The sequence below is a fragment of the Ornithodoros turicata genome, chromosome 4 (assembly GCF_037126465.1).
Source record: "Ornithodoros turicata isolate Travis chromosome 4, ASM3712646v1, whole genome shotgun sequence".
Classification (NCBI taxonomy): Eukaryota; Metazoa; Arthropoda; class Arachnida; order Ixodida; family Argasidae; genus Ornithodoros; species Ornithodoros turicata.
In genome coordinates, this window is record NC_088204.1 from 48,468,475 (window position 1) to 48,494,665 (window position 26,191).

A 26,191-nucleotide genomic window follows, 5' to 3' on the forward strand; every position below is an offset into this window, starting at 1 on the left:
GCTTTCAACAAAAAAATAGAATCCCGCTTCCCGATTCTCCCGCACTTTTCCAGCTGCTGGGAGAATTCTGAACTCTACGTGCGAGCAAGCACTTTCATGACAATTATCACACTCAAGTCTTGTTTACATGTGCTTCAATGGGTAAGCCAACAGGTACCAGTTACTGTTAAATTAAGATAATAATAAGCGGACTTGACTTTACTTTCCAATGATAACCTATTTCCCACCTTGAAGGCAACCAGGAGGTCAAGGTGCTGACTAAGTTCTTCTAACACTTCTTCCTCTTCATGAAGAGACTGAAAGCAAATTATTACCATTTAGTGAAAATCTTCCTGTTCTTCAAAATTCAGCTGATGATCAGGGCTAGGACAAATGTAGAAACAACAGCAAAAAATACAAAGAGAGAAAGATGAATACGTAGTTGCATATTCAATTTGCAGGAAACACAAAATAACGACATCTGGAAATATTGATGATTTTGCTTTCTTTTTCAAATACAGTGGCAAACAGCTATTCTGCTTGGTAAAGTGTTAGCACAAAGCATAACTAGAAACAGTAAATTTTACACATGTGCACATTCAGGGTTTAACTACATTCCTGTTGCATGAATATTGAGTTACATGCATATATATTGCAATGCAGGAACTTTGGAGACATTTTTTGGAGAGGGTTGTGTTCTATCTATCCCTTGTCGAAATTTGTGCTAAATATTATTCGATGTGCTGTTTAGTTGTGACAATAAGGGATGTTATCTATTGATGAAAGTTCTTTCACAAAAAGATGCCTTTGGTGTGGTTATAATGCCCTCGCATAATTCATGGTTATATGTAGCTGCAGAAGTATGATTGAAAGCATAGCACAGTGGTATCAATTTTAACCACCTGAATTTTCTTCAAGATGTGCTGAAATCTCAACACACAGTACTCCATATCTGCAACTTAACCCCCCCCCCCCCCCCCCCCCCCCCCATGCCATGAAATTACCATCATACTCTGAGTAAGTTCAATCCCACAACCTGTAATGCCTTGCATATTCTGCAATTCCACATAATAAAAATAGGAAAAAGGCAAGTGCTACAGCTTAAGTTGTGCTTCACAATAGCAGCCTTTGCGCTTACTAGCATGATACTGTTCCCATGCTTGAAACTGACACAACATGTGTGCTCACTGCACATGACTCTGCTAGCAGTTGAGCACCTTCTCTAGGACAAAAGCTGCCGCATCCCTAATCCCCTGATGCTTTACTGGTTAGGACATACAGACGCATTGATGTCAATGCTTTGTGGAGGATCCCACTACTGCTACTCAAAACACAGAAAATTCATACGAGGTGTTTTTGCTCTGAAGGTAGGACTGAGTTACATACTCAATAAGAACGATACAGGGAAGTTTGTATGAGATCATTTGGAATGGAACTGCAGCATATAGCAGTTACATGCTTCTGAAATAGACAAAAAGTGTCCAGTTGTCCCGATTTACAAGGGACGAGTCGTGCTTTTAGGCTCGTAGTCCCACTGTCCCACTAGCCTGCATGTGGGATGGCATTTTGCCCCACTTTTGGGTACAGCAAACCCCAAATGAAAAAATATGAGCTTTCAGCTATCCATGTCTGACATGTTTCCATAATCTATCTCAGTGGTTCGTAATTCCTGGTGTTCAAAAGAGCATGTGATCACGCCAGCAAGACTTCAAGGAAACTTCTACTAGAGTAGGAGCAACTGTGATAAACTGCATCAGGCCAGATAGGTGTCATATAAGCTGCTAGTTATAGATATTTGTTTACTGGTTATTATATTCATTTGATTATATATTTTGAGGTTGGTTTCCCGGCTGAGCCAACTGGTGGTGAATGCATATGCTGGCACCACTCTCTACGACAGTGTCAGCGTTGGACAAAAATGTTCCTATATTCATGGTTCATTTTTTCTTTGAAAACTGTGCTGCATATGCCAATATGCCTATCTCGTTCCTGTAACTAAGTTACTTCTTTTGGTAACTTTTAACTTAACTTGTTACTTTTAACATTCAGTAACTTCTTGGGGAACTGGTTCATTCTTTAGACAATTTTGTCAGAGTAACTTCGGGTAAGTTCAGACTTCCTTTTGTTCATTTCTGGTGCGTAAATATGCATGCTGCTTTTATGGCCACCAAGATCTCCTGACCTCAACATACTGGGTTTCATCTTTTGGGGCTGTATTAAGAGCATGGTCTATGAAGACAAGACAGCACAACCTGAAAACCTGAAGTAGAAAATTACGGGACATCAGCTATTCCATTCCAAAGGAAGCGCTACTAAGAAGCTCTGAGCAGATGATCGCTAGGAGCACAGTGCATACATCGTATTTACTTGCACAATGTGCGCACTTTTTCTCTACAAAAGGAAATTGCACAGGAACTTTCGTAATGATATTCAAACAACGCAAAGTTCCAAAATTTAAGTATGCCAGTCATATAGGCTCCCGACAAAGCCGATACTGATGTTGTCACCAAAGTGCGCAAGCGCAAAAGAAGTGCCACTTGCTTCCCGTGCAAACGGCGATGGTCGGAAGGCAAAATGTCAGGCCCACTGACGCTCATCCCACCGGTCACATATGGCAAGACGATGCGACACTGCTAGTCACACTGACAACGGAAAGCATGCAATGTTCACCAACTTCGTCGTGTTGTGCTGCAAGTTCATAAAGTGTTTGTCCAGCGTTTCTTTCAGTGTTTGTTCTGTAGTTCGAGTGGCAGTATCTTCCATGGCGTTCATGGACCGTTATCCGGACACGGGCGCAAATCAAACAAAAGCACTGCACATTGGTTCCCACTGAATTCTGGAACAAAAATTCAAGGGTCCTTCAAGGACCTTAAGGCTCAGCCGTGATTTTGCATGGGATGACCAAGCTTTCAACATTTCACAAAAATACATATAAGCTACAGTATTACAGGAGAGAATACAAGGGGACAGCACAGCAGTGACAAATGGGACTGACGACTTGTGAATGTCAAATATCATAGGAGGGTAGTTTCATTTTAAATCGAACAACGTGTGAAAGTCGTATTTTTTAATTCGCCCAGAAAACATATATGTTAGAGGACAGTTCAAACGACGCAAACCACGTGCGACGCTCGTGTGTGGAGTAGTTTCCGCGTAGGAGAGGGGGAAAGTCGGAGGCTGCTTGGGCGCGCTTTCTTCTGGACCGACTTTGACGGGATCTAGCACCGCTGACTTTATGTCTAGGAACTGGAGGATTTTTGTGATTATAGGCTGCACCATAGACACTGTCGACAGCCACCCACAGAACTCTGAGAGCCACAGATTTTCTGTTAAAAAATGCCAAACTGGGCGTAAACGTTCAAAAAGGCCAAACTTTGTTACCAATTTACTTCATGACGGAACCTCTGAGAACATCGAGTTTAGTGCCATTCGATAGGACATTGAAACAGCTTTCGTGCTGCATAGAGCTCATTTTTCTCAGCCCAGTTATTTCTGTGTTATTAGCTTGAGAATCACACATAGTAGGCGAAAATTGCCAATGTTGCATCTCACTTTTCTCAAAAATGCCATCTTCGATTTCCTTGATTATTTTTCAAAAGGTGGCGTCATGTCTCTACTTTAGACGCCAAGTGAGACAATATTTTATTTTTGCCTGAGAGACGCGCAGCGATTTTTTTTGTCAGGCAGGGTGCACGAGGCTGCGGCCTTGCGCGCCCCACCCACGAGCACGCGACTTTCAGCCTCTTCTTTGCTACAGGTGTCCCGCTGACGGAGAAATCAATGACCACACTGCGTGAGCTTGTTGTAGTGTCCCCAGAGCATCACTTTACGTTTACCCAATGGCCTCCCAGTTCCGTCAGGCTCATTCAAACCGTGGGAGAGTACATGAGTTGCCTGTGCGCCCTTGACGAGAAGCCCCAGTTTGACGAACATACCAACAAAGCAGTGAGAAGAAACGAAACGCTTCGTAGAGATCTTTATCCACTGGTAACATCTTAGCTTTTGTTTCAGGTTGCCACCAGTCCCCCAGGAAGTGTGAAAGTCACATCCTTTTCATTGGTAAAAGAACGAAGTACGGAAGTTTCGAACAACGTAAAATGTGACCATTGCGAGATCCCTGCAGGTGGTGGCTGCCACCATTGGATTAGCATCATCCGATAGCTTTACACATGTCCTTTCACATGATATAATGAATGGGTTCAAGCACATGCCAGAAGGACTACTGAAGACCACACTGAGGGTTTAACGTACCTACAGCTACCGGAAACGAGGGATTTTAGTTGTGCATTGTTCTGTCGGAAATTTTGATTCCCACGGTGACATTGACACATCTAGGTGAGGGCGAACGTGTTATACTTGAGAGCAGCAACTGTCATCACAGCGGTCTTACGGGTTTTGTACCACTCGTCGTGGTTCCGAAATAACGCTACGGAGCATAAAACTAATTAAAGAGAGCATGCACACCTTCGGAACTATCACTTATTGCGCCCAAGTTAAGAGGCGACTACAACCACGCGACCACAAATTTGTATTCTCAGGTGTTATAACTTTCTGTCCCCTGTGGCCGTAGTTCTGCCTTCTTAATATTAACTCGCACGACAGCCTCATAGCGTGCGTATGTGCATTGCCTCAAGCACATGTGCGGGAGAATAGTGAATATGCGCACGTGTGCATACGCAGACGTCGTGCGTGCGACTCCCATGAAAGTGCGTAATAGCAAGTTCAAGTCGCCCACGAAAGTATTGCCCTGCGTCTCCAAAGGAAAAAATAAACATACGTACCATAAGTGCAAAATAAGTACATAATGCAACATCTGGGCATTAAATTACAATGCAAAGACTACGAAGCAAAACGCGCTCGTAAACATACGAAGAGCGCCTTTGTGTGGAAAAATCGCTCCGCGGAAAGGTAGCCCTACGTCTCAATCAAAAAGAGAAAAGGTACTTTACCAGCAGCGCAAAGTACCGGCATAATTCTGCCCCTGTGGAATAAATCGTGAAAAATATTCCGGCTTTTTAGAAATAATTAAGATCGAACAGGCGAAATTTTCGCGTACCACTCGTGGTTTTGCGATACTAGGCGGACAAAGAATGCGCTTGAACCCAGTCACTCTATATCATGTGAAAGGTCATGTTTAAAGCTATCGGACGATGCTAATCCAGTGGTGGCAGCCACCACCTGCAGGGGTCTCGCAATCGGCACATTTTACGTTTTTCGAAACTTTCGGTTTTCGTTCTTTTACCAATGAAAAGGATGTGCCTTTCACACTGCCTGAGGGACTGGCGGCAACCTGAAACAAAAGCTAAGATGTTACCAGTGGATAAAGATATCTACGAAGTGCTTCGTTTCTTCTCACTGCTTTGTCGGTATGTTCGTCGAACTGGGGCTTCTCGTCAAGGGCGCACAGGCAACTCATGTACTCTCCCACGGTTTGAATGAGCCTGACGGAACTGAGAGACCATTGTGTAAACGTAAAGTGATGCTCCGGGGACACTACAACAAGCTCACGCAGTGTGGTCATTGATTTCTCCGTCAACGGGACACATCTAGCAAAGAAGAGGTTGAAGGTCGCGTGCTCGTGGGTGGGGCGCGCAAGGCCGCAGCCTCGTGCACCCTGCCTGACAAAAAAAATTGCTGTGCGTCTCTCAGGCAAAAATAAAAGATTGTCTCACTTGACGTCTAAAGTAGAGACATGACGCCACCTTTTGAAAAATAATCAAGGAAATCGAAGATGGCATTTTTGAGAAAATTGAGATGCAACATTGGCAATTTTCGCCTACCATGTGTGATTCTCAAGTTAATGACACAGAAACAACTGGGCGGAGAAAAATGAATTCTATACAGCACGAAAGCTTTTTCAACGTCCTATCGAATGGCACTAAGCTCGATGTTCTCAGACGTTCCGTCATGAAGGAAATTGGTAACAAAGTTTGGCCTTTTTGAACGTTTACGCCCAGTTTGGCATTTTTTAACAGAATATCTGTGGCTCTCAGACTTCTGTGGGTGGCTGTCGACAGTGTCTATGGTGCAGCCTATAATCACAAAAATCCTCCAGTTCCTAGACATAAAGTCAGCGGTGCTAGATCCCGTCAAAGTCAGTCCAGAAGAAAGCGCGCCCAAGCAGCCTCCGACTTTCCCCCTCTCCTACGCGGAAACTACTCCACACACGAGCGTCGCACGTGGCGCGATTTGCGTCGTTTGAACTGTCCTCTAACATATATGTTTTCTGGGCGAATTAAAAAATACGACTTTCACACGTTGTTCGATTTAAAATGAAACTACCCAGGATTGAAAAGGAAACTAACAGGCAAAAAATGGGAGAAGTCTTGCACTCGCAAGTGAATCAAATAAGTATTTAAAGAGATTGAAACATTTATTTTACTGAAAAGCAAGCTTTCGGACGGAGTCCGTCCTTCATCAGGTGCGATCTTGCACCTGATGAAGGACAGACTCCGTCCGAAAGCTTCTTTTTCAGTAAAATAAATGTTTCAATCTCTTTAAATACTTATTTGATTGAAAAGGAAGGTCGATGAATACAATGGGGGGGCGCAGTTCATTTCTTGCACTTCTATTTTCCGCCGCTCATTCCTATTGCAATATATATGCTAACTCCTGTGGTGTCGAAAACTACAGTTCTGACTCCGGAGAAGCTGAATTTGCCCAAGCAGCACCACAAAAAGATGGAAAATCAAGGGCTTTTCGAGGACTGTGGAAAATTCCAGGGTTTCCCCAAAAATTGTATTTTCAAATTCCAGTGTATTCAAGGGCTGCAAGGATTGGTGGGAACCACGACTGCAGTAACTTTGGTAGCACTGACGGTGTTGCGAGAGCCGCGCACAGCGGTCGCTGACATGCACGAGCCAGATATTTGCACGCGAAAATGCGGGTGCGCAAATTATGCAATTTTTTGTTTCCTCAGCATTTTTCGTGCAAAACTAGGGTTGTGCAAAATATGCGAGTAAACATGGCACAGCATTGCAAACAAAGGTGACATCTGTGAGCATCTGATGTGAACAATGGCCTGGACTGTTGGCAAGACTTTGTACCTCTTGTACAAAGAGTGGAAAAGTCAACAAATCCCCTCAGTGGAAGAGCGTTTTGCATTAGATTCACCTCTTGTGCTCAAAGTCTGCTGAAAAGCTGAACGCACAAGCTTGCAGCCTATTAGATCTTTATTCTTGAGTGTTTTTTTTGACCTCGTGGCATTAATGCCACTCTACTGCTGAAACACCATGTCCAATGCGAACGCAGTTGAAAAGGAAAGAAGTCAATTTGGTATGCCCACAGAAAACATAAGTCATGTTCAATGGAGGATAGGTCATGTATGGTATGAAGTAGAGCACTGCACGGGCCGACTTTTCCGGGCCCGACCCGGCCCGGGCGCATCGAAAAATGGCCCGGCCCGACCCGGGTCCGGACCTTCATATTTTTATGCGGCCCGGTCCGGCCCGGCCCAGTGACCCAGTGACTAGAGCCCGGCCCGGTGACCCGGCGAGTAGATCCCGGCCTAGTATTTCCAGCCGCGACGTACGCGTTTCTGGCGATTATCAAACAAATTTATAAGGAGAGAAGACAAACATACAAGTGATGGCGGTTTAACACCGTAACCGCACGAGACCAAATTAAATCCAGAACGCACGGGGCGTTATCATTACACTGTCAAGATTTTGCGGAGATAGAGCATGCTGTCGACAAACTGCTTCTCCCAGTCCCTCTCACCAAGCTTTGCCAACGTGATTGTGAAATATGTGAGGAGTGAGGAGCAATGTAAAGTGGCTTGGAGAATGTTCTAGAGGGTCGAATCATATGCATAATGCAGTACCCTTTGCTTGTCTTTGCAAAATATGCACAGGAATGACGCAAGCGCATGATGATATGAACTAATGCATCTCCAATGTGTCGAATTAGCTGCGTGGCCCGGCCGGGCCTGACTCTCGGGAACATATTTGTCGGCCCGGGCCCGGCCCAGCCCGCGGTGGTGGCGTATTTTAACGGCCCGGGCCCGGCCCGGCCCGCGGTGCTGGCGTATTTTGTCGGCCCTGGCTCGGCCCGGCCCGGAGCACACAGCCAATAACAAGCCCAGCCCGGCCCGCGGGCCGGGTCGGGCCCGGGCCGGGGGCCCGTGCAGTGCTCTAGTATGAAGTGTTATCTTAATGGCTATGGTTTCAAAGATAAATAAAAGGCTATTGAACAACAGCAAGAAGAAAAAAAAAATAAAATAAAGCAGGCGGATGCCCCTTATTGGCAAGTAACAATAAAATATGATATGACATTACACTTTTCCTGGCAGCAAAAAAGCGGCAGTGCAGTATGGGCTGTGGAAAGGCCAGAGCAGACAGAAGTGAGAGCAAAAAGTGACTGTGTGTCAAACAGTTATCCACTGGACACATGCACATTACGCATTTCTCTTCCTTCCAGTTGCTACTCTACAGCTGGCTGCCAAAACAACATCACATTGAAATAGGCCATACAACACAAATAGTAACATATGCAGTGCATTAACCAGTGCTGTGCAGTTTTCGAAGAAAAAACAACAACAAATTTTGAAAAAATTTTGGTCAACTCACTGAGAAGCAACCTGCGCACACAAAAAATTCAATCCATGATAATTCAACCAAAATACATTTACAAGGAAGATGTAATTTTGGAAGAAATGCTAGGCATAACTAGCAAGGGAACGGCCTCAAAACGAGAGCCACCGATATTTCGAACAGAGACTGTTCTTCTTCCGGGCACCATCCTCATCATTGGCATGGTATTGGCATGCCAATGATGAGGACGGTGCCTAGAAGGAGAACAGCCTCTGTTTGAAATATCGGCGGCTCTCGTCCTGAGGCAATTCCCTTCATACCTCCCTACCGGTTCGCTGGTTTTCTACCCGTCTAGGCATAACTAGTGTTCTTCGTATTCGGGTTAAACCCGATTGTTCACGATATTTGCACCCCAAACCAACTTTATGAAATTCGAGTGCAACCCGATTTCTGCCCGGATTCCACAGGGTCATTCAGCTTCAAGTACTGCTACTGTAAGCCACGAAAGGGATGTAAGCCACATCATCAACCTTAATGCTTAACCACCCAAGAAGATACTTGCGAGTCATTCTGCCACCATTGCCACCATGGCGGCAAACACGTTCGTTTCATGTCACATGAATACACCAAAACTTCTCTTGCTATCTCCAAACAATTAATGACAACGTCAAGAAGCAAAAACATTGCCAACATAAAGAGGGTTCAAGGATGTCAATTAGGCACCACTTTGAGAGTATGCTGTCCATTACCTGCTCAGAGTATGCTTCATGCACAGGAGTAAACAAGCTCTGAAATGTGCCCAATGCACCATGAAGTAGATTCCAGGTAGGATTGCCTCCAGTGCCCCAGTCAGAGTCCAACTTCGAGATGCCACTCATTGCCCTAAAGTTTTTTCCGTTTTGTGTTCATTATTTTGTATCTTCAACTTGCAAGGTATGTATTGCTGATAATACTACCAATGGTTTTCAATAGTATGAATTATAAAAGTGATTAGGCAGCTTCACACGAGGGGCAGGCAGTCATAATAATATACCATGCTCTAATACTATTTCTGTAACAGTTTTGAGTATTTGTATTGTGTATTATGTATAACACTCAATCCCTGAACATATCTCTATATGTATTATAATTAGAGGTGTGCAAATATTCGAAATTTCGAATACGAATAGAATATTTGCGATATTCGTTTAGTACCCGAAAATTTGATATTCGAACTTCTCGAATATTCGTACAAGTTCGAATATTCATTTTTTTTTTTTTTCCGAATATCATAGCAGCTTATTAGAAAGCTGTTGCGGGTTGCGCGCTGGAATTTGTACGTTGCGGTAACAGCTGCAAAGCGGCGTGCGGACCTTCCGAGGTACGCTCATCTGCTAATGTGCCGCTACACGGTCGATAACCAAAACTGAAACTAGTACACAGTTGCGGCCGCCGTGCCAGCCAAACACAAAACTGCGGTACGCTTCATGCATCGTCAGCACAGTCGCAGCTTTAGTGGATTGCCAACGAACTCTGAATATTCGTATGAGGCGTACAGTTCGGTGAAATTCCAGTTTAATATAGAAATTTTGTCGGTGTTGAGCTTAACACCGTTGTTCGCCGTGCCATTACATGCAGAGTGAAAACCCGCGCCTCGAACGCGTTTTTTTTGTTTCGATTTGTGTTTGTCAGCGATACATCATAGAATCAGGGATGGGCAGTAATACTCATATTTTGTATTATAATACTAATACATAATACTTCCTAGAAATCGGTAGTGTAATACTAATATGTAATACTTTGATTCTGAGGTATTATAATACATAATACTAATACTTCTGTGTATTACACGAGTAATACTAGTAATACATTGATACGTAACTTGGGGAGAAAGAAAGGAACAGAAAATCAGAAATCTATATAATTTGCGCATTACTTATCGAGCCAGTCATTCTCCAATGACGTGTTATTTCAGATGCTTACATGTTTAGCATATTCTCAAAGGGTAGTCCTCTATAAGGCATGCCTTTTCCGAATATGATGAGATAGCGCTGGTCAATTCGATCACAGTGAACACCGGTGGCTCTCAGTGTGGAAGAGTCTTCATTTCGTCCACCCTGGACGATAAAATATGGGCCGTTCAAAAGTGTGTAACTGTCCATAGTGCAACCCCGTACAGGGGTGCCTGGACTGGACGCACTCTTTCATACCACAAAGGGCTTGCAATGCGATGACTCATCTTTACGGACGCTGAAATGGAAGGAATGCGAGGAAGCCTCCAGTAACCTCTGGCACTGAGGTCACTCCCTTTTGGATAGTTTGAGGCAAAGGAATAATAGGGACCTTGTTGGTGTCCAGATGTTTGTGGGACACGAAAAATGACTCATAAAGTGCACCGGTGACACCTAGGAGGTCGTACATATGACCTCTGGGAAGGTATTACACCTTCAAAAGTATTATAATACATGTAATACTTCGATTTTGTGTATTATAATACAGATACAAATACATTTCAAAAATGAGTATTATAATACATAATACAAATACCCAAAAGTATTACAGTAATAGTATTATAATACAAAGTATTACTATTACTGCCCACCCCTGCATAGAATCATGGTTGCATGCGATGACAGCGATAATCAAAGAGTGGGATGTGACGTATTTCGACATAGTTTCTCCAACTCCTGCTCTGTCCAATGCGTATGTTAAAGAGTGCCAACTAGGACGACAATAACGCTGCAAAGTCATTTGAAACTGCACTAACTGTTGTTAGAGATGATAGGAAGACTTAAGCCCGACCTGCATGGAGCGATTTTGCTCGCGACTCGGTGTGACAAAGCTCTTAGGCCCAGGCGCATATTTTGCCATGAAATGGAAGAAGCGCCGAACACGAACATCGCGGAAACAATTACGCGTGATGATCACAGTCATACAACATTGTCGAGTATCGCAGTTTTACTGCGCTAATGAATGAGGCTATTCCAAACTACGCATTACCGTCAGGAACGATGGTCTCACGCGTGAGAGCACAGTGAAACCGTGCAGTTTCTCGCCTAGACGACAAATGCGGAAGGCATTGTCAGAGCAAGAAGAGAGCACTTGCCACCTTCATTTTCCTTCTGAGATGTGTTCATCACTAAACCATCCCCCATTCTGAACATATGTCATTGCCCTTTACTTCCATTCTGTGTGTTTCACCAGCACTTACAAAGCCAACACCGGTGTTCACTGTTCGTGAGTGATTGTTGAAGTGCAAGCTGTTTTAACGGTTTTCAGCTTGCCTCATGAGAACAGCACATTGTTTCATTGTAAAAATAATTTTACTGTACATGTGCATATAAGCAACTATGCCCTATGCTAAGCCAATACATTAATACATATTCCTTATTAGCACTTGGGGCATTTTGCTAATAATCAGCAGAATACAAGTGGCTATGCTTGTGCTTGTTTTGGGGACTTAATTGTTAATTGTTAGAAGCCTTTATCCTACAATGCAATATTCGATATTCTAAGGAGAATTTTGTAGATATTCGAATTCTATTCGTATTCGAAAATTTCAGTATTCGCACACCTCTAGTTGTAACCCAAGTGGATCCACATGAAAAAACAAAATGGTTCCATTTTGTTTCCCCAAGTGGTTCCACTTGGTTTTCAAGTGGATCCACTTGGGATTCCAGCTGAGATTTTTGCTTGAGCGCGGTGATTGACGTTTGTATGCCAGGATGGCCCAGGAAAACCCCAACATACCAAGCGGACATATGCGGCGGGCGTCACTGTCAACTGTCTGCGAATGGGTGTCTGCCGTGTGGAAAGCGCTTCCCAAGGAAATGGTGGTGTGAAGTTTCAAGAAATGCTGCACAAGCAACTCATTGGATGGTACAGAGGATGACGTGCATTGGAGGAGTGATCGGGAATCCTCGACGTCCGAGTTCGACCAGGAGCCGGATTTCAGCTAACTGAATCAACTTGCATCATTTTATATGTCCTTCCGATACAGTTGCACAATAAATCTTTTTTTTTTCTTGTCAGCATTGCTCAATCACTTCATGGGTTGTGGCAGTAAGTTCTTTTCCCTTACTTTGTGGTTAGAAAAGGGGGTCGATCGACCTATAGTCCTGTCACCTTCGAAGTCACACGCTCTGCAATGCGTGCATCAAATCCCCATCAGTGATGCGCAGTTAAACGCACTGTGTTCTCACTTTAATGCTCTTGGAGTGTATGGCTTTTGAAAGTGTCTCCCCCTTTCTTTTCACTGTAAATTGTGGAATCTTGTGTCTGGCTTTTCGCACATTTTACCAACCGCTGGAAGGATTCTTATCGTAATACCTGAGAAAGTGCTTGCATGATTGTTACATACAAGTCTCGTTTACATGTACCATAATGGCTGAGCTGACTGGAACCACAAATTTAATCCTAATGTTGGAGCTATGTCATTATATTGAAAAGCATAAAAAATGGGGCTCGACTGTATTTCCGAAGGAGTTATTGGTGACAAACCCAACAGAAAAATTGCCATTGTCATGGTATTGTCAAACAGAACCTACGCAAGTTCTTTTCGCACAAGAAGAATGTCCACTGCAGCAGCCTTGGAGCGGTCCACCATGCGCTGGGCAACATCCCTCATCTGGGTCAGACAGAGCAGAACCTGACGCAACTGTTCACGAACAACAGCAAACTGTACAGTAGTGTCCGGCAAGACCAATTCCTGCGTTTTTTCCACAGCGTCAGAACAAGAAACCATAACCGATACCAGTCCATTCAAGTCTTGTTACACAACAAGGCTACACTAAAAGAAGAGAAGAATTCACTTACATCCAATCGATGAACTATGTTGCTCGTCATAAACTCATCTAGGAGGTTTCTCATCTGCTCTTTCAATCGTGGCTGTACATCCTGATGAGGTAAGCAATAATTGTACCAGTTGAAAAATATTTTTTTGTTGTGAATTGTCAAAAATATCACAAAAGACACACTGTTTCTTTTGCAGACTATCTCCTGTCGGCATGCAGATTGCATGCAAACTGACAAATACTTCCTAAGTGCTTTCAGTTTGGACAATTTCTGAGTTGACCACCCCTGTGCAAATATTAAAGCTGTTAAAGCAATATTATAAAAACTGCTTCATAACTAAAAAAGTACAGCAGTTTTTCACTGTTATTTAAATGTCTCTTATGTTAGGTGCCTGCACACCAAATGTGCCACCTCTGATTAGTATGCAAATGCAAATCTTCCAACACTGCACTGTGTTAATAGGTTGAAGGTCAATGAAGGTGTCATAGGTAGAAATGAAAGCTTTGAACAGAAGCATCCTCACACTCATAACAATGGTTTCTTGGTTTCGGTGATTACATTTTCTGATTATGAGGTGGGGCGAAGATGAATTATTATGTGAACTCATGATGTTACAAGCCAATTCAAACTTGTATCACTATAATTCGGTTTTTCATTCATTTTTTGGCACATTTCGAGAGGTCTCAAAAATTATTTTTGCCAAAAACGAGAAAGCTTACTCACAACGTATCATAACCAGACCAACACACCAAGAAAGAGGGTAGCGTGCAATCCCAATAATTTGAACTCGAAGGAGACTTACGATTTATTGAAATAAAGTGGAATTCAAAATACAGGGAGTCGCTCCGAATGAGGGCCTGATGCCCTGACAGCACATACTAAATGCATTGGCGACGGTTCATTAGGCCTTGCTATGCGTTCACAGTCATGCAATGATGGAAGTATGAGAGGCTCACTTATATTTAGGGTTCCACACTTTTGGTTTATATTTCAGGGCGGATTCAGCGTATGTCTTTCTGTGTTCATTTATTTTCATGAAATGAGCATTTTTTTGTGATTTTTCTGGTGTGCACATTGTTTACCCTGCAGCAAATAGAAATTGCAACGTAATTTCAAGACTGCATCTTAGCGCAGCCCTGAAACCAAAAACCAATACTACAAAATTAGCCCCTGTGAGACATCACAAAAGAAACACTTTATTGCTCTACAGCAAAGTGGTGGCACCTAAACCGTGAAAGCAGAGCTCACTTTAACTTACTGTCATAGACGCTGGCATACTTGACAAAATAAGATGACAAAAAAAGAAAAGACAAGCACAATCCGACACGTTTAGTTAAATTTAATGTGTGCATTAATCCCTCGATTAAGTGGTTCAAGCAATTAGTCCCTCCAATCTTTTCTCAGACATTTATTTGCATTCAGTGTTTTTCTGTTAAAACCGAAAACGCAGAACCCTACTTATACTATATCAATATATATTCATTTACAGGTGAGCACCAAAACATCTCAGGGCTGAAAATGATCTTATACGCATTTGTGGTGTGCCTTTGTTACGTCATTCGTAACTCTGTCAACATTGCTTGCAGCTGATTCACAAGCTCTAGCATGGCGATCGCATTTCTTTTTTTTTGTCAGGACAGGTAGAGTGCTGTCATATCGAGAGCCAATGCAACATCAGATGCATTTGGTGGGGGCATTGCGTCATCGCTTGCATAGTCCGAATCTTTGTTGCTGCAAACAGATGGGCTCTCAGATGGAATCTGGTCAGAGCATGCAGCTTCAATGATTTTAACACCAGTTAGAGGTGCAGGGATCTCTACACCAGTGTTTGCATCTACATAAATTTGGAAGACGACACCTTCTAGGCAAGCATACCGGCCATGGTAAAGCAGGCAATTCCCCACTTCAAATGACATTTGTTCCACATTTGCAAAGTTGATTGCATCCACAGGTTCACAAAAACTGCATTTATGGATGCAACCTCCCCATTAATACAGAGGCCACCCCTCTTATTAAACGTCTTCCCAAGCTAACACAGCCTAAAAAGATTTTACGTAAGGTTTATGATTGTCGTGATGTCCTATCATACTGTTCAGTGAAAGAATGCCTAAAAATTATTGTGCAGTTCTCAAGTTTTTACAGAAAATTGAGCAACACCAAAAATTGTAATGCTCTTGTAGTGTACTACCGAAGTCATGCAAATGGGCTCATACAGAGATAATTTCTTTGATTCCAGACACGCACCAGGCCTCCGAAACGCCAGCTCAGCACCCATGGCAGTTTTAATCTAAATTTATGACCTCTCAACTGGATCATTTGCGAATAGCTTATGCAAACTCAGCAATCATAATGATTCAAGAAACCGGACACTGAGATTATGTACGTTGTATTCATATGGGTAAGTCCGATCACGTCCAAATGGGGCGGCAACAGACATTTCCATGGAATTAACAGCATGAATCCAGCACTTGATGCCCTTTGTAAACTAGCACTCACTCACACAATGCACCCGGACGTCTTCAGTACTAGTCAAGTTAGGTATATTCACAAGTTATCCCTTGAGATTGCTGCTCTGTGTGAAAATCTGTCCAGTAAGCTTGTGGGTAGGAAACCATGTCATAACACAACTATCGGCATCTTTAGCTCAAGTTTCCTTAGACCAAATGAAGCAGGAAAATCCATAACATAGTCAAATCGCGCTGCCAAACCAAAGCGAGGATGAACACCCTTCCCGACATAAAATTTTGAGCAGTGCCAGACGGGAAAATAGGAAGCTGACTCCACCTGGACGCTGCAAGGAGTGCATGGAGATCATATTGCATAGGGTCCTTGTTAGCAGGTCATAGTTAGTGTTCAAGATTTTCACACCACCAAAAAAAGAACATGAAAACATATGCCACAAAAATTTCAAGCAATTCAGATTTATCTCAGGCACTCTGCTTTTGGTGGTTCCAAAGCTCAGCAAGAAAAGCCATGCGTACAGATGGAAAACATCCAGGGTACAGCAGAACCTCACTAATTCGATCTCGCTTAATTCATAATTCCGGTTCATTTAAAGGATTGCTGCTGTCCCATCCTTGCACGTCGCAACAGGGTTCGCACAGAATATTTGCTTCAAAATTCGAGGGTATTTCAAGGATTTCAATGGTGTGATAGGCCAAAATTCAAGGATTGGTCAAACAACTTTATTTCCACTGAACATTCCTGCAAGCATCACTTAGCCCCCCGTTTCGCTGAAATCTCCCTGTCGATAGTTGCAATTTCAGCTTCCTTGTCTTTTGCTGTTCTTCGGAAACTGTTTGCCTTGGCAAGAAGAGTAACGTCACTCCTAGCTTCAGCATCTTTGAAGTATTTACCTGCAGATGCTCGCAGGCCTTTCAGCACTTTCTGAAGCTTGTTTTTTTCCCCCTGCAGATTCTCCACCTCCAAATCTAGCTCCCTCCTCTTTAGACTGACCCACTCATCAGCCGCTTTCCTTTTGCAGCGCTTCAGAAGTTCTCCATACCTGTGCATCGCTAGACACACTGAGGTCTTTAACTCCCTTCATATAGGGACGTTGAGCACGCAGCCGTGATGCTTGACGGCATCGCAGATGATTCTCTCGGAGACGTAAGAAAGCGCTCCCATATTTTCACCTGCAATTTGTTTATTGATGCTAAAGCCTCTCTCAACTGAAGCTTGGCTATACCTGAGGAGGAGCACCACCCTTAGAACTTCCCATAAGGTTGAGAAAGACCGGTCATACTTCATCAGCCGCACAAAGAACATGTCCAGACCTTCCCGACTGCTGTCGTAGCCATCCAGTTCATGCCGTAGTTCTTGGCAGAACTTCACGTAATCTGCGCACAGAACATTGCGCTGTGCTCCGGGATGATGTTAGCATCAATGAGGCAGTTGACAACTCGAAGCAACCTCAGACATCTTTCTGGGGTCAAAACACGATAGCCCATGGACAAGAGCATACTTGAGCAGGCTCTTTTCCAGAAGCGTCAACGTCATCTGGACTAGGAACTGTCTGCAGTCCTTCCTAAACATAAAGATTGATTTCTGGCTTGCTTCGGACAATTTCAAAATTTTCTCGGCTGCTTGACAGACATCCACATTTTCTAGTTCTGTGTAGTTTCTGGCATCTACGATGTCAATTCGTAATAGCTTTATAGACCGTTTACAGCAGAGTTATCTGGGCGCTGCCATCTTAGCGCACGTGACCTTGCGCACCACTGCTTGCCTTCTCTTTCGGCTGCCTGTTGGCACGGCGCACGTAGTACGGCGGTGCAACCCAGAGACGCTTCCTCCGATTTTAAATTTTTTGCAATGAATTCCGGATGGAAGGATGACACGAGGCTTTGGCCGAAGCTTCAACGGTCAGGTGACTGCACTTGCTTGATTTAGAGTGATACAGGGGAACCTCGTTAATACGTACCCGCTTAAGCCGTAATTCCACTTAAGCAGTAGTTGCGCTGAATCCCTGTCGCGACTCCCATTGAAACCAATGTATTTGCTACCCGCTTAAGCCGTAGCTGCTTGCAGCCTCAATATCGGTTAATGCGTACTTTTCGTCCTGAAACAGTCCGTGCAGAACAAAAAAACTAGCTCCTCCCATACCAGAAACAAAGGTTCGGAAGCACGTGGCTCCTCCAGAGACAGGGCGACGCCAATACGTCACTCGTGCGAGGAGGAGAGGTCATTCTCCCGCAGAGTGAAGAGGGCAAGTAGGCTCCCTCCCCTCCTATAGTTTCGTCGTTTTGTTTCTCACTTCTTTGTCACTTGTGTTGGTTTGTGGGACAGCGCCATGCCACCGTGTCCTGAACACCAAGGAGAAACTGGACATCATCCATACCATTGATCAGTTTGCCAGAAAACGGGGACTTCTAGAACAGCTCGCTAGTAATGTTTGTGGATTTGAAGCCGCGATCATTGCTGCGAGGCCGCGTCGGTACGAAGCGAAAATAACGGACTATCTTGTTGCAAAGTGAATAAACGGCAATATCTATCCTCATTTTGTCGAACATGTTCCATTTTTCTTCCATTAGACAGGTACGTAGACTTGTATTTTGAGTTTTTGGTGAAGCCGTACTACCGCTTAGTACGTAGTTTTTTCGTGTCCCCGCCAGGTACGCATTAACGAGGTTTCACTGTATTTCTGTCCTCGTGCGACTCAGATGATCGGCCTCACTATGCTCGAGTTACTACATATTTCAGCGGGGGGTTTTTGTCTTCCCCTCTTCTTTTGTTGCACATACGTTACATTGTGGGTACATTCATAATGTAATATCGTAAGATCGTGATTTCCTGCTTTTTATCGCAAGAGTTGCGGTACCTCTACCTGAGAAAGATATGTATGTAAGGGCTGTTATGTTGTCGTTATGAAGTAGCATACTTTTTTTTGTTGATTTCAGATGTATACAACCACATGATCAACGAGCTAGAGGGATACGGAAAGCCTGCGCTGAACTACAGAGAATTTGCAAAGGGAACGAAGCTGTTTTAGACAACTGCCATGTCGGTGTAGTACTGTGCCAGTGCAACGATGGTGTATGAATTTTAAGGGCCGACATCAGGTCGACACAAACAGTGAGAAGAACGTGTAGTACAGAGACTCGCTTCGGGCCCACTTTGGCGGCAACATGCACATGTAAAGCGGGTTTGAGCAGCAGGTGCAGTCATATTTGTACACCGCTCACCAAGGTTGTAGAGGCGACAAACAAGGGGCTCACGAGTGCTTCGTGCACTGACAAGGCATGTACACGGAACCGTTCAACTGCAAGGAAGGAACGTGACCCCCGCTACTATGAGGGAAGTTTATTCTCACAAGCAGCAGCCAATACCTACAGCGGAGTTTGGGGCTCACACAGAAATGCTGCACCACTTTGAGGGCTGCATTACTTACCCTCGCTGACTCTCCCGGTTTGAAATCCTTCCCCTAAGGATTCGATTACTGCTGCTGTCGAATCAGCTTGTCTTTCTCTCTTTGTGGAAACCCGTTCATTGCAAAAGGCCTCGAACGCGGGCAGTCTTTGTATAGCGACGGCTTGTGAATTTAACAAACAGCTTCGTCCTACACGATGAGATCTCTGTCACAGTTTGTACACTCGATCACGGAACAATTCTTCGATCCCTCTGCTTTTCCAGATTTTGCACAGAACTGTAGCACAGCGGCAAAAAAGGTCGGAAACACTCACATAGGCAAAGGCACATAGGTACCCACAGAAGGCAAGCAATGGCGTGGCTACTGTGGCGCCATCTATTAGCGCCGGAAGCAACTGGCTGCTGTAAACGGTCTATAGTGCTGCTGGCTTTGGTAATGACAGAACACTTGATGGACGTTGTCAGTAGGTCCCTGATGGCACTCTCAAGATCACCAGCAAGAAGAGACGTCATCGGCGCATGACTTAGGAAAAGCGTGAGGAAGGGTTGCAAAACCATTGCAACATTGAGGGAGAAATGCACCTTTGCAAGTTCAAGAGGATCCTTCATTAACACACTAACAGTTTTCTATGATTTAGACTTAGGAAAAGGTAGCTTGCGACCTCTGCCTCGATGTAGCTCTCAACGTGCTCCCAAATAGACAAGGCTCTCTCCATGACTGGCACATTCTCAATCCAACGGTGAGATACAACGGGTAGAGGAAACACAGTTTTCTTTTTTGTCTCTGTCGCAAAGTCTTCACGACGGTCTGGGGCATCATTGAACAGCGAAAACAAGCTGGGTAAAAAGCTGTCAACTTGCCAGTTCGTGGCCCTGCTTTATACGCGTTATGTACCCTGTGTAGTCCGCACACACCAATGTCGAGGCACTTGGAAGTTATTTTTCAAGTGCTGCTGGAAGTTATAGGAAAGCTTCAGGTTCACATAGGGACCATCCACTGAGAATTGCATGAGCTTGTTAAGGGGAAGGTTGGCAATGCATTCCGTTAATTTTTCAAAGAGGTCAGGTACCTGGTGGTGACTTCACTGTCGTTCCAAATACTGACGTGCACGTCCAATTGTTTTGGCTGTAGATATTCATTCATTGATTCAGAAAACAGCAGCAAAAAATGTTCCGATTTTTCAGTCATGGGGTCTTGTACTTGGGAAGCGAAGAACGGCCGCAGGCCATGACACACGATATATGCGCACTTTTTTCACCGCACTGGAGCCCATTTGCACTTTAACTATCCGGGAACATTTTCTGGAAGACATGCGCGATATCCGTTCATGAATTAGAGGAGTAGTGGGATGACACGACCTTCATAGTCCACAGTGCTTCGGCTTCTGTGACAAGGTCTTGTTTCCTGCACGTTGCGTCGAGCGTGGCAGGCTGAGACAACGTTGGCCTTGGCCCACTCTTGTCACAAGAACTTCTAGCTGTTTGACTTGTAGAAGTCGTGTAATCGGTGATAGATGAGATGCTTTGACCGGCTGATGCACGGGAAACATGTTTTGTGCTCATTAGAGGACTCTTGGAAGCAGATTCGCCCATCATGGCAACGTCAATTGTCTTCTGGCACATAACGCATCTTGCTCGGTGAGGATTCGTTATATCCGGCCTCACCCAAAGACGACACTCATCGTTAGGGCCCTTCCTTTTCTGCGATTCTGCCATTCTGCAAAAATTCGTGGAATTGTGGGTCTGCCGCAGAATATGAGGTTTTGCGCAGAATTGTGCAGAAACCGCATGCTTAACTCAGTTTATGCACGAGATGAACTGACTTTGCTCGCACCGGATAAGGCCCCACCTGTGTGCTCAACAAGTGTGAACAACCCTCTGACTCCTCTCTCTAACCCTCAACTCTATGGGGTTCAGGAGTGGAATGCAAACGCTGACCCCTGCTTTGGTGTCGATAGCTGTCAAGTACCTCCATGGGACAGTAAACTCTGTACATGCAGAGAAGTCACTTAGCAAGTACAATTTGATAGTCAGTGACAAACGTCACTCCCACTCAGAAGAAAGTACGATGTATCTTGTTATGCTAAGTCACAAAAGTTTTTGGTCCCCCCCTACACTAACAGCTAACAGAGAGCATTTTCTGTCTGAACTAGGGCAATTTGCCTTTTACCATGGAAAAATGCAGAATTCATAGTTCCCTGCTGTGGAATTCAGGATTTGCCGCAGCGGAAAAACAAGGGCCTTACTCATCGTGTTCAAGCCATGATGCCCGGAATTTACATTTCCCACCCGGCACTTGCTCACGTCCACTACGGGTGTCAATGCCAACGTCACGCAAAATCCGAAACTATATGCAATGCAAACTACGCGCAGACGGCGACCGCGTGGTGTGCCGGGATTAGTCTCCGAGGAGCAGCTCCGTCCATTGGATCTGTTGCTGTGACAAGACTCGGTCGGGTTTTCAAGGAATAGAAGGAGTGATTCCATATTCAAGGAGGTTCAAGGGCCCTTCAATAGAATTTTTAGAATTCAAGGGTATTCAGGGATTTCAAGGGCCTGTGCAAACCTCTGACCACATAATTTGGAAAACTGGCTCGTATCCCGCTTAATTCGCAAGTGTCCTACTACTAGAATTTCGTCATCTCCCATTGGCTTCCAACCCACGCAACAACGCCCTGCCATAAGAACCACGTGTTTGCTCCCTTGTTGACTTCCTTTTCCCAGCTGCCAAATGTAGCACGACCTCCTCGCGCTTCCTTGCCTCCCATCGCCCCAGCTGTGCTGCCATTACGGATTATGTGAACCCTGTTTTGGCTTCACGACCTCCTCGCGCTTCCTTGCCTCCCATCGCCCCAGCTGTGCTGCCATTACGGATTATGTGAACCCTGTTTTGGCTTCACGGCCTCCTCGCGCTTCCTTGCCTCCCATCGCCCCAGCTGTGCTGCCATTACGGATTATGTGAACCCTGTTTTGGCTTCACGGCCTCCTCGCGCTTCCTTGCCTCCCATCGCCCCAGCTGTGCTGCCATTACGGATTATGTGAACCCTGTTTTGGCTTCACGGTCTCCTCGCGCTTCCTTGCCTCCCATCGCCCCAGCTGTGCTGCCATTACGGATTATGTGAACCCTGTTTTGGCTTCACGACCTCCTCGCGCTTCCTTGCCTCCCATCGCCCCAGCTGTGCTGCCATTACGGATTATGTGAACCCTGTTTTGGCTTCACGACCTCCTCGCGCTTCCTTGCCTCCCATCGCCCCAGCTGTGCTGCCATTACGGATTATGTGAACCCTGTTTTGGCTTCACGACCTCCTCGCGCTTCCTTGCCTCCCATCGCCCCAGCTGTGCTGCCATTACGGATTATGTGAACCCTGTTTTGGCTTCACGACCTCCTCGCGCTTCCTTGCCTCCCATCGCCCCAGCTGTGCTGCCATTACGGATTATGTGAACCCTGTTTTGGCTTCACGACCTCCTCGCGCTTCCTTGCCTCCCATCGCCCCAGCTGTGCTGCCATTACGGATTATGTGAACCCTGTTTTGGCTTCACGACCTCCTCGCGCTTCCTTGCCTCCCATCGCCCCAGCTGTGCTGCCATTACGGATTATGTGAACCCTGTTTTGGCTTCACGACCTCCTCGCGCTTCCTTGCCTCCCATCGCCCCAGCTGTGCTGCCATTACGGATTATGTGAACCCTGTTTTGGCTTCACGACCTCCTCGCGCTTCCTTGCCTCCCATCGCCCCAGCTGTGCTGCCATTACGGATTATGTGAACCCTGTTTTGGCTTCACGACCTCCTCGCGCTTCCTTGCCTCCCATCGCCCCAGCTGTGCTGCCATTACGGATTATGTGAACCCTGTTTTGGCTTCACGACCTCCTCGCGCTTCCTTGCCTCCCATCGCCCCAGCTGTGCTGCCATTACGGATTATGTGAACCCTGTTTTGGCTTCACGACCTCCTCGCGCTTCCTTGCCTCCCATCGCCCCAGCTGTGCTGCCATTACGGATTATGTGAACCCTGTTTTGGCTTCACGACCTCCTCGCGCTTCCTTGCCTCCCATCGCCCCAGCTGTGCTGCCATTACGGATTATGTGAACCCTGTTTTGGCTTCACGACCTCCTCGCGCTTCCTTGCCTCCCATCGCCCCAGCTGTGCTGCCATTACGGATTATGTGAACCCTGTTTTGGCTTCACGACCTCCTCGCGCTTCCTTGCCTCCCATCGCCCCAGCTGTGCTGCCATTACGGATTATGTGAACCCTGTTTTGGCTTCACGACCTCCTCGCGCTTCCTTGCCTCCCATCGCCCCAGCTGCGGATTATGTGAACCCTGTTTTGGCTTCACGACCTCCTCGCGCTTCCTTGCCTCCCATCGCCCCAGCTGCGGATTATGTGAACCCTGTTTTGGCTTCACGACCTCCTCGCGCTTCCTTGCCTCCCATCGCCCCAGCTGTGCTGCCATTACGGATTATGTGAACCCTGTTTTGGCTTCACGACCTCCTCGCGCTTCCTTGCCTCCCATCGCCCCAGCTGTGCTGCCATTACGGATTATGTGAGCCCTGTTTTGGCTTCACGACCTCCTCGCGCTTCCTTGCCTCCCATCGCCCCAGCTGTGCTGCCATTACGGATTATGTGAGCCCTGTTTTGGCTTCACGACCTCCTCGCGCTTCCTAGCCTCCCATCGCCCCAGCTGTGCTGCCATTACGGATTATGTGAACCCTGTTTTGGCTTCACGACCTCCTCGCGCTTCCTAGCCTCCCATCGCCCCAGCTGTGCTGCCATTACGGATTATGTGAACCCTGTTTTGGCTTCACGACCTCCTCGCGCTTCCTAGCCTCCCATCGCCCCAGCTGTGCTGCCATTACGGATTATGTGAACCCTGTTTTGGCTTCACGACCTCCTCGCGCTTCCTAGCCTCCCATCGCCCCAGCTGTGCTGCCATTACGGATTATGTGAACCCTGTTTTGGCTTCACGACCTCCTCGCGCTTCCTCGCCTCCCATCGCCCCAGCTGTGCTGCCATTACGGATTATGTGAACCCTGTTTTGGCTTCACGACCTCCTCGCGCTTCCTCGCCTCCCATCGCCCCAGCTGTGCTGCCATTACGGATTATGTGAACCCTGTTTTGGCTTCACGACCTCCTCGCGCTTCCTCGCCTCCCATCGCCCCAGCTGTGCTGCCATTACGGATTATGTGAACCCTGTTTTGGCTTCACGACCTCCTCGCGCTTCCTCGCCTCCCATCGCCCCAGCTGTGCTGCCATTACGGATTATGTGAACCCTGTTTTGGCTTCACGACCTCCTCGCGCTTCCTCGCCTCCCATCGCCCCAGCTGTGCTGCCATTACGGATTATGTGAACCCTGTTTTGGCTTCACGACCTCCTCGCGCTTCCTCGCCTCCCATCGCCCCAGCTGTGCTGCCATTACGGATTATGTGAACCCTGTTTTGGCTTCACGACCTCCTCGCGCTTCCTCGCCTCCCATCGCCCCAGCTGTGCTGCCATTACGGATTATGTGAACCCTGTTTTGGCTTCACGACCTCCTCGCGCTTCCTCGCCTCCCATCGCCCCAGCTGTGCTGCCATTACGGATTATGTGAACCCTGTTTTGGCTTCACGACCTCCTCGCGCTTCCTCGCCTCCCATCGCCCCAGCTGTGCTGCCATTACGGATTATGTGAACCCTGTTTTGGCTTCACGACCTCCTCGCGCTTCCTCGCCTCCCATCGCCCCAGCTGTGCTGCCATTACGGATTATGTGAACCCTGTTTTGGCTTCACGACCTCCTCGCGCTTCCTCGCCTCCCATCGCCCCAGCTGTGCTGCCATTACGGATTATGTGAACCCTGTTTTGGCTTCACGACCTCCTCGCGCTTCCTCGCCTCCCATCGCCCCAGCTGTGCTGCCATTACGGATTATGTGAACCCTGTTTTGGCTTCACGACCTCCTCGCGCTTCCTCGCCTCCCATCGCCCCAGCTGTGCTGCCATTACGGATTATGTGAACCCTGTTTTGGCTTCACGACCTCCTCGCGCTTCCTCGCCTCCCATCGCCCCAGCTGTGCTGCCATTACGGATTATGTGAACCCTGTTTTGGCTTCACGACCTCCTCGCGCTTCCTCGCCTCCCATCGCCCCAGCTGTGCTGCCATTACGGATTATGTGAACCCTGTTTTGGCTTCACGACCTCCTCGCGCTTCCTCGCCTCCCATCGCCCCAGCTGTGCTGCCATTACGGATTATGTGAACCCTGTTTTGGCTTCACGACCTCCTCGCGCTTCCTCGCCTCCCATCGCCCCAGCTGTGCTGCCATTACGGATTATGTGAACCCTGTTTTGGCTTCACGACCTCCTCGCGCTTCCTCGCCTCCCATCGCCCCAGCTGTGCTGCCATTACGGATTATGTGAACCCTGTTTTGGCTTCACGACCTCCTCGCGCTTCCTCGCCTCCCATCGCCCCAGCTGTGCTGCCATTACGGATTATGTGAACCCTGTTTTGGCTTCACGACCTCCTCGCGCTTCCTCGCCTCCCATCGCCCCAGCTGTGCTGCCATTACGGATTATGTGAACCCTGTTTTGGCTTCACGACCTCCTCGCGCTTCCTCGCCTCCCATCGCCCCAGCTGTGCTGCCATTACGGATTATGTGAACCCTGTTTTGGCTTCACGACCTCCTCGCGCTTCCTCGCCTCCCATCGCCCCAGCTGTGCTGCCATTACGGATTATGTGAACCCTGTTTTGGCTTCACGACCTCCTCGCGCTTCCTTGCCTCCCATCGCCCCAGCTGTGCTGCCATTACGGATTATGTGAACCCTGTTTTGGCTTCACGACCTCCTCGCGCTTCCTTGCCTCCCATCGCCCCAGCTGTGCTGCCATTACGGATTATGTGAACCCTGTTTTGGCTTCACGACCTCCTCGCGCTTCCTTGCCTCCCATCGCCCCAGCTGTGCTGCCATTACGGATTATGTGAACCTTGTTTTGGCTTCACGACCTCCTCGCGCTTCCTCGCCTCCCATCGCCCCAGCTGTGCTGCCATTACGGATTATGTGAACCCTGTTTTGGCTTCACGA

At 46.6% G+C, this 26,191-nt stretch overlaps 1 protein-coding gene across 2 annotated transcripts in view; it reads right to left on the reverse strand.

Annotated features, from left to right (window-relative positions):
* Positions 1–26,191, reverse strand: part of LOC135391506 (sorting nexin-8-like) — an 88,873-nt gene that overhangs the window by 36,750 nt on the left and 25,932 nt on the right. For both annotated transcript variants that reach the window (XM_064621772.1, XM_064621773.1), the window contains exons 7-10: positions 13,305–13,385; positions 13,037–13,197; positions 9,260–9,392; positions 228–296 (exon numbers count right to left, since the gene is read on the reverse strand). In XM_064621772.1, the coding sequence (XP_064477842.1) occupies positions 228–296; positions 9,260–9,392; positions 13,037–13,197; positions 13,305–13,385 (444 nt within the window). The remainder of the gene's footprint in view (positions 1–227; positions 297–9,259; positions 9,393–13,036; positions 13,198–13,304; positions 13,386–26,191) is intronic.